Below are 9,762 nucleotides of genomic sequence, written 5' to 3'. Positions count from 1 at the left end.
TAGTACTCATAAAAACCCCAAAACAATAAATGAAAAAGTATGCACAAATATTTTAAAATACGGGTTTATTGTAGATACTAAACAAGCAATGGAACGTTCTGTAGGTGTACCAGTAAACCATGAATATAACGCATCAGTGCCAAACAATAATAATGATACAGCTATTACGAGGTCAACAGATGATATTTCTATTGAAAGAATTGCAATAACACAAGATGAAACTCCTTACCGATTGTATTCACATAATATTAAAAACTACAAAAATATTAAATCGCACATTGAATTAAATACTACCAACACAAATGAAAACCTTGAAAAGGGCAACCAGTCTCACACTAATATACATACGTCTTTAGAAAAAGAGGGTATCTTTCAAAGCGTTGTCGGACAATATAATAATATTATAGATATTCAAAAAGTAAGATTGCCAATAACGAAATTAAATTTAAAAAGTGATTCTCAAGCCCCTCAATTAAATGACGAGAATATATCCTTCTTACTTGAGGACGAACCAATTAGTAAACAATTAAAGATTGATTACATGAAGGACAAGGAGAATATTGCGTTTGGTGCAAAGTATAAGCTTTATAACAATTTAAGAATTTTATCACAACAATTCATGTCTAGACAAAATGAATCTTTTTCGGCAAATAATGAAAATAATTCTATAAATCCTACTAATGAAAGGAATAAGAATTGCGATAGTAATTATTCCTGTACTGCTACCACAATAAATTCCTGTACAAAAATCTTACCGCAGAGTCAAATACATATTGTAAGTAAAGTAAAGGTTGATTTACATATCAGAGAAACAAGAATTGCAAACAACGATACAACTGTCAGGAAACACTTTGGTGTTTCTACAGGTGAAACTTTAACATTGAATTCCAAACAAAAACAAAAATACGATGCTAAAATTATGCATGAATGTAGTACTATATCGTCTCCTCAGTTTCAACTCGAAAAAACGACTATTCCTTATACAAAACCTTTTTCCCAGGAAGTATTGGCAAACAACAAAGTTGCATATAGTTTCACAGATGAAAAAAATGCAAATAATAATCACGATTACAAGGAACCCAAGTTGTATTCTCCAGAAATGCAACCATTGCCCGATAAATGTGTGATGATTTCAAATAATGGCATTAAATCCCGAAAAGAGCAATTAGCTATTGAAAGGGTTTACGAAACAGAGGAAAATAAGGATGATAGGGGGTTGGGTAAGAGAAATGACGAAGTTAAGAATGGTGCTGGACCGACCTCCGTCCTCACGATTTTAAATAAGTATAAGAACTTTAGAGACAGGTAACTTCAGTGATGTTTGTTTTTTAAGTCATTTTCATCATCACTTAACTTTTATACTTCAGTTTTTATACCACTCCTTGTTTTCAGGAATACAAGTACCAACAAACCATCGTACCCAAATCTATCAGTTAATATTAAAACAGCATCAACATTATCAAATATGAAGCCGAAGCGACAATATAAAATAAAGGATATGCATAAAATAAACATTCCGTTGCCATTTACACTGACAGCAACGAAGTCCAAAAGAGACGACGGTTCACTAAAGAAAATATTGCATAAACTTCGCAAAACCAGCAAAATTAACCATGAAATGATTGATCGGCTTAAAGTCCCGCTAGAGGAAACAGATGATTCTAATGATGATATAACAGAAATAAGTCCAATTAACCTAAACGACATTGATTTTCAAAATCACCATGAAATTACTCAAGAAATGCTTAATCCAAAAACTCTTCTAGAATCCATCCAAAAACCCGATGTTGAAATAATACCCCCTCCTCATGAGTTCTGTGATAATTACTCGCCAAATGGTTCAGGAAGTTCAGGAGTAAGGTAACTTCAGTGGTGTTTGTCTTTTAAGTCATTTTCTTATTTTATACCTCAGTTTTATACCAATCCATGTTTTTAGGAATGACAGTACCAACAAACCACCGTACCCGAATCGGTCACTTAATATTAAAACAGCATCAACAATATCGAATATGAAACCGGAGCGAAAATATAAAATAAAGGACATGCATAAAATAAACATGCCGTTGCCGTTAACACTGACCGCAACGGAATCTAAAAGAGACGACGTTTCACAAAAGAAAAGATTGCATGAACTTTGCAAGCCCAGTAAAATTAACGAAGAAATAATTGATCAGCTTAAAATCCCGCTAGAAGAAACAGAAGATTATAATAATGAAATAAGTCCAATTAAGCTAAATGACATTGATTTTCAAAATGACCATGAAATTACTCAAGAAATGCTTAATCCAAAAACACTTCTACAATCCATCCAAAAACCCGATGTTGAAATAATACCCCCGCCTCCTGAGTTCTGTGATAATAACTCATCAAATGGTTCTGATAAAATAACCCCTTCTCAAGATGAACTTGCTGATCTAGATTTTACCGTCATAAATTACTCAACATCGGACGAACATAATCTAGGCAGTTTTACATGCGAATCTACTGATTCAAATACTCCTAGCGCAATAGAAACATGGACGTTATCTCAGGACGACAAAAACACCCAAGCACATAACAATAATGATAATGCGAATCAAAACGCTACAGGTTCGAGGAATGCAACTTTGCAAAATTTTTCCCAAACATCAAGAAAGTCTAAACTGAATACCTTCAAATTTTATCGCAAGCCTACTTTACACAAAAGCCATTAGGCATTCATTATTGAAACCCATTATTGTAAACTTTGTTATTAAATTTAATTAATTACATTTTTATGTTTATTATTTATTGTTCTATAAAAATACTGATGTGAAATATCCTACGTAATACCAAATTTTAGCATAACCTATATCAACATCCACTTTTTGAGATCAAACGACAACAACGCGTGCGCAGCTACGGTAGATCACCACACATTTTTTTATTTAACTTATGGTTTATTTATTTATATATATTATAATACACAGTTAAATATAAATGTTAGTAAGTAAGCGCATTTTATGAGCCTCCACAAGTAGAAAATCAACTAAAATTACAACGCTTTACACTTAAGTCTAGGTATAACATTGGTGAGATTGAGAATTTATAAACTAGATTTCAATAATTATAACAAGCAGCAAGGTGTGCAAGGTGTGGCGGGAGACGCAACTAAAACCGCGTCAGTCAGGTGATCGCTCACAGATAAAAATTGGTTAATCGAGATACTGTCATCGACTAGATAACGTAACCGAATGTAATCTTGATTAAAATAGTAACAGTACCCGGATAACTAGGAATGTTTGAGTAATGAAGAAAATTATGCCCAGCGAGTCAGATTATATATTAGACATATTAAATTATATGTGGGTGTTTCTCACAGGTAGGTACTCTACATAGCTATGTAATAAAAAATATAGAATGATTTAATTAATAAAAAATTGTGAATAGTTTACGTAATTTATTGCTTCAATAATTCCTCAAAATTGTCAATCGATATGCTTCTTAATTCTTTTTATCACAAAGTGTTTCTTGTATATTATTGGCTTTTCCCCTTCCATTTTGCATTTCCGTGCCTTAATTTCATGTCGACCAAATAGTTTTTAAAAAAAATATATTTTCATTTTAGTATTTCAAAATTCGTCTTATAAATTATTTCCTTAGCAGGTGGTTCACGCATTCAATTTTTTCGATCGTTATGTCTTTATAAATGGCCTTACCTGTAAAAATTTTGCATAGGTATTTGCGTCACCATTTGATATTAATCGTGCATAAATCCAATTGTACATAAGGATGCTATTTTTGAATCCTTCCAATTGTCGACCAGTGCCGGGAGAAGCTTGTGTCTTCTATCGAGTCCTCTCTTTGGAAGGTATCGAAATGGGGTAAATTGAACCTTGTCCAATTTAACCCCCAGAAGACTCAAGTTTTCACGTTTACCACTAAAAAAAACCCATTTGTCGTAACACCGCTCTTCGACAACACTTCCCTTACAGCCTCGCCTAGTATCGGAATTCTGGCTCTTGAAATCTCGAGCAATTGCCAATTCCGCGGCAACGAATTGGCACCGAAGAAACTGGGCGTCATAGATAGAGCATGGCAATACTTCAAGCCAACCCATATTCTAGCGCTGTGCAAAGCGTAGGTCCGGCCGCATATGGAGTATTGCTGTCATCTCTGGTCTGGCGCACCACAGTATCAGCTCAATCCATTTGACCGCGTGCAACACTGAGCAGCTCAAATTGTCAGGGACCTAGTGCTCTGTGAACGGCCGGATCACTTGGCGATGCGTAGAGACATCGCTTCATTGTGTGTCTTCTACCGCATTCATCACGGGGAGTGTTCCGAAGAGCTGCTACACCTGATTCATGCCGCCGAATTACACCTTCACAGGACACGCCACAAGTTAGGATATCATCCCCACCATCTGGATTTGTGGCGGTCCCCCACAGTGCGGTTTTCAAGGAGCTTTCTTCCACGTACTACGAAGCTGTGGAAGTTCCTTGTGCGGTGTTTCCGGGACGAAATAACACTGGTATCTTCAAAGAAAGCGCGTACACCTTCCTAAAAGGCCGGCAACGCTCCTGTGATTCCTCTGGTGTTGCAAGAGAAAGTGGGCGGCGGTGATCACCATAGGCGGTAACACCAGGTGACTCGTACGCTCGTTTGTCCTCCTTTTCCATTAAAAAAAAAAGATGAAAGTTAATCTTTCTGAGTGACAAACTTTTTCATGTTAAATAGTTGTAATAATTAGTGTTAAATCTTTTATGTACCTACCTAATATATATTGTCATTTTTGTGGACTAATACGCAATAGATGAATATTGTATTTAACCAACTACATAAATGCTAGTACTTTTATACTGATAAATAAAGCAATTCGTGCGAAATTATACCCATTCCAAAATGATCAAAAATGCACAACGTTAATATTAAAGTTTTTACAGAAGTAAAAACTTTAACCAGCAGAAGCTGGCACTCCCGGAGTGCAACCCGTATTTTTTTTCTAATTCTGACTGTTTAAATAATGCTGTCAAATAGTTACATTGTATACATTATATAAATACTCACCACGTCTCTGCATTGTCTTCGAGAATCTATGTTATTTGGTATACCCTAGAAAAACATATTTATTTCATTGAAATAAAACATATTTATAATAACATTAGAACTCATGGTCATACTACTTGCGTAGTAGTACGTACCTATAACTATGCCAATATCAGATCTCAAGTATTTTTATTTCTTTGGGCGCGATTTTGACCCACTTTAAACGGCTAGATTTCGTTCAAACTTTGTAGATTTATCGAAGACCGATGATGTTACACTAATTTGATAAAATTATTCAATTTGCAAAATATGATTTTTGTTAATTTATATAATAAAACTTTTATTGAAAATTTAACTAAAAAATTAAAAATAAAAGCGTGGGGTGCTTTTTAAGATATTATTAAAATAATAATTCTTCTACACACCACGCTTTTTTTTACAATACGATATATTTTTTTACACTATTTTCAATTTAAATTTATTTTCTATTTTTTAGTTGAATTTTATATAAAGCGACGTCTGTAAAGCTAGAAAGGTCAAGTCGGCAGAATCACTCGTAATATATCTCAAAATTTAGTGCTCATTTAGTGCTAATTTAGTGCTGATAACAGATATTTGGTGCTGTGATAGGGGGACTAAAAATGAGAACACTGCTAATTTTTCATTAAGCTAGCAGTGTACCATTCGTGACTAGAAAGGTCAAGTCGGCAGAATCACTCGTTTTATATCTCAAAATTTAGTGCTCATTTAGTGCTAATTTAGTGCTGATAACAGATATTTGGTGCTGTGATTGGGGGGCTAAAAATGAGAACACTGCTAACTTTTCATTAAGCTAGCAGTGTACCATTCGTGACTAGAAAGGTCAAGTCGGCAGAATCACTCGTTTTATATCTCAAAATTTAGTGCTAATTTAGTGCTGATAACAGATATTTGGTGCTGTGATAGGGGACTAAAAATGAGAACACTGCTAATTTTTCATTAAGCTAGCAGTGTACCATTCGTGACTAGAAAGGTCAAGTCGGCAGAATCACTCGTTTTATATCTCAAAATTTAGTGCTCATTTAGTGCTAATTTAGTGCTGATAACAGATATTTGGTGCTGTGATTGGGGGGCTAAAAATGAGAACACTGCTAACTTTTCATTAAGCTAGCAGTGTACCATTCGTGACTAGAAAGGTCAAGTCGGCAGATTCACTCGTTTTATATCTCAAAATTTAGTGCTAATTTAGTGCTGATAACAGATATTTGGTGCTGTGATAGGGGGACTAAAAATGAGAACACTGCTAACTTTTCATTAAGCTAGCAGTGTACCATTCGTGACTAGAAAGGTCAAGTCGGCTGAATCACTCGTTTTATATCTCAAAATTTAGTGCTAATTTAAAGCTTTTATTAAATAAATGAGAAGTTAATATTGTTCAAAATATTTTTATTATCTTACAATACATATAGGTTATTCAAGAATATTTATCATTTAAACTATAGGTTTATGGTAACTGATATGAGAAACATTCGTTTCAGACTTGATATCTAAATATCTGGAAAATACCGCGTCAATGGTGGTCCCATATTTTGTTGTGGATTCATTTCAAATTCAATATTTTCGAAAGAAAAGATGTCAACCGCTCTGATTTTTATTCAGCGAAGTTGATGTTGAAATCGTCAGCCAAAATTAGTGGAAATTTAGAACCATTTGCACCAAGTATTTTCGGCCCTTCTTCTTTTTTTGGATACACTAAGTGATCCAAAAAAGTGTAAAGAAACTGGTAAATTTATTTATCGTAGTTATATATTTTAACACAAGATGGCACTCGTTTCCCATTGAATGAACCACAACTGTCGACTGACACATTTTCATATTATTAATATTTCAAAAACGAGAGGTTATTTTTGATAAAATTAATTTTAAAAAAAGCAAACGGGAAGTGAGTAAAATTTAACTTGCAATATTTGATTACAGACAGACAACGGGACAGGTGAAACTAAATAAAAATGCTTATCATAATAATAAAAATTAAAAAAAGTGATAAAAAAAATAAAGAAATTAAAAAAAATCAAGACGTACCCCGGGCTCGAACCTGGGTCCTTCTGCTCAAAAAGCATACGTGATAACCACTGTTCCACGGCAACTGTAATGACCGTGGCGAAATATCTATATACATCTAGGGGGGGGTGTTAGGTTATTTTCGTTACGGAATTTCTGGATTCGGTCTCCACGCTCAAGGCCCGCGATAGAAGCTATGCAATAGCTTATTTTTTTTTTCAAAGCAACTACTGCTAATATAACGACGCCAGCAGTCTTAAGAGTGAGAAGAAAACTATAGAACGGAAACTAATGGAATTAAAAGACGTCACCATTTAGTGCTCAAATAGTGCTACCAGTATAGCAAAGGATTTCTAAAAATTAAATATTATTTTTTCAAATAAACTAAAAAAAATAAAAAAAAAATGTTAAAAACTCCTTTACTAAAACGACAGCACTAATTCAGCATTAAATAGTGACGTCTTTAAATTCCATTAGTTTCCGCTTCAAAGTCTCTCTCTAGCTCTCAAGATTGCTGGCGTCGTTATATTAGCAGTAGTTGATTTGAAAAAAAAATAAAAATTTCAAAAATCTTTTGCTGTACTGACACCACTAATAGAGCACTAAATGGTGACGTCATTAATTCCATTGGTTTCCGTTCTATAGTTTTCTTCTCACTCTTAAGATTTCTGGCGTCGTTTTATTAGCAGTAGTAGATTTGAAAAAAAAAAAAATAAAAAATAAAATCTTTTGCTGTACTGGCAGCACTAATTGAGTACTAAAATGTGACGTCTTTCAATTTTATTAGTTTCCGTTTTAAAGTCTCTCTCTAGCTCTTAAGGCTGCTAGCATCGTTATACTAGCAGTAGTTTATTTGAAAAAAAAATATATTTTTCAAAAATCTTTTGCTGTACTGACAGCACTAATAGAGCACTAAATGGTGACGTCATTAATTCCATTAGTTTCCGTTCTATAGTTTTCTTCTCACTCTTAAGATTTCTGGCGTCGTTATATTAGCAGTAGTTGCTTTGAAAAATAATAAAAAAAAATTTAAGCTATTGCATAGCTTCTATCGCGGGCTTTGAGCGTGGAGACCGAATCCAGAAATTCCTTAACGAAAATAACCTAACACCCCCCCCTAGATGTATATAGATATTTCGCCACGGTCATTACAGTTGCAGTGGAACAGCGGTTATCACGTATGCTTTTTGAGCAGAAGGTCCCAGGTTCGAGCCCGGGGTACGTCTTGATTTTTTTTAATTTCTTTATTTTTTTTATCACTTTTTTTAATTTTTATTATTATGATAAGCATTTTTATTTAGTTTCACCTGTCCCGTTCTCTGTCTGTAATCAAATATTGCAAGTTAAATTTTACTCAATGCCCGTTTGCTTTTTTTAAAATTAATTTTATCAAATATAACCTCTCTCGTTTTTGAAATATTAATAATATGAAAATGTGTCAGTCGACAGTTGTGGTTCATTCAATGGGAAACGAGTGCCATCTTGTGTTAAAATATATAACTACGATAAATAAATTTACCAGTTTCATTACCCTTTTTTGGATCACTTAGTGTATCCAAAAAAAAAGAAGCGCCGAAAATACTTGGTGCAAATGGTTCTAAATTTCCACTAATTTTGGCTGGCGATTTCAACATCAACTTCGCTGAATAAAAATCAGAGCGGTTGACAACTTTTCTTTCGAAAATATTGAATTTGAAATGAATCCACAACAAAATATGAGACCACCATTGACGCGGTATTTTCCAGATATTTAGATACCAAGTCTGAAACTAATGTTTCTTATTTCAGTTACCATAAACCTATAGTTTAAATGATAAATATTCTTGAATAACCTACATGTATTGTAAGATAATAAATATATTTTGAACAATATTAACTTCTCATTTATTTAATAAAAGAAAAAAAATTGTTTTCTTATCGGTCACCACGCTCAAAAAGTGTAAGTTGAATTAATATCAAATAAAAAAAAAGGAAAAAAATAATGCATAAATAAAATAAATAAATAATTATAGTTGCATAAGTTGTTAAAAATACTATGCAATAGCTTTACCGCGGCAGTCCCCGATTGCAACTCCTCTTTTTTTTTAACACACACACAGCGGCTACATCGCGAGGGGAGTCAGGGTAGTTTTCTGTTACCTTATAACGTTGAGATCTGATGAAAACTCGATATTTGCAATATAGAATAATAACCATAACTTTTGGATTATTGAAAACCTTCGATGTTTTAGCGAGCAGTTGAGAAATGATTTTTCTAATATTTTTTACATACTTAAAAACTGAAATTTTTTTTTTTTTGAAAAATCTGTTTGCTTGTACAGGCAGCACTAATTGAGCACTAAATTATTAGCTGATGTGCCTCTCGCTCCAACTGTATCATAACGCGGTCACGAATGGTACACTGCTAGCTTAATGAAAAGTTAGCAGTGTTCTCATTTTTAGCCCCCCTATCACAGCACCAAATATCTGTTATCAGCACTAAATTAGCACTAAATGAGCACTAAATTTTGAGATATAAAACGATTGATTCTGGCGTCTTGACCTTTCTAATCACGAATGGTACACTGCTAGCTTAATGAAAAGTTAGCAGTGTTCTCATTTTTAGCCCCACTATCACAGCACCAAATATCTGTTATCAGCACTAAATGAGCACTAAATTTTGAGATATAAAACGAGTGATTCTGCCGTCTTGACCTTTCTAGTCACGAATGGTAC

General features: G+C 33.7%; 1 protein-coding gene across 2 annotated transcripts; it reads left to right on the top strand.

The window, feature by feature from the left end:
* Positions 1-514: 514 nt before the first annotated feature.
* On the top strand, positions 515-2,705 carry LOC126966583 (uncharacterized). 2 transcript variants are annotated; one of them, XM_050810725.1, is made up of 3 exons: positions 515-1,305; positions 1,393-1,855; positions 1,937-2,705. In XM_050810725.1, the coding sequence occupies exons 1-3, from the start codon at positions 542-544 to the stop codon at positions 1,940-1,942; spliced, it is 1,233 nt and encodes a 410-aa protein (XP_050666682.1). In that variant the 5' UTR covers positions 515-541; the 3' UTR covers positions 1,943-2,705. The 2 variants fall into 2 exon arrangements, with proteins under 2 accessions (XP_050666682.1, XP_050666681.1); XM_050810724.1 differs by having other exon boundaries at positions 1,393-1,860.
* The last annotated feature ends 7,057 nt before the right edge of the window (positions 2,706-9,762 follow it).

Source organism: Leptidea sinapis, chromosome 10 (assembly GCF_905404315.1).
Source record: "Leptidea sinapis chromosome 10, ilLepSina1.1, whole genome shotgun sequence".
Taxonomy (NCBI): Eukaryota; Metazoa; Arthropoda; class Insecta; order Lepidoptera; family Pieridae; genus Leptidea; species Leptidea sinapis.
This window is presented reverse-complemented; position numbering and strand designations above follow the sequence as displayed.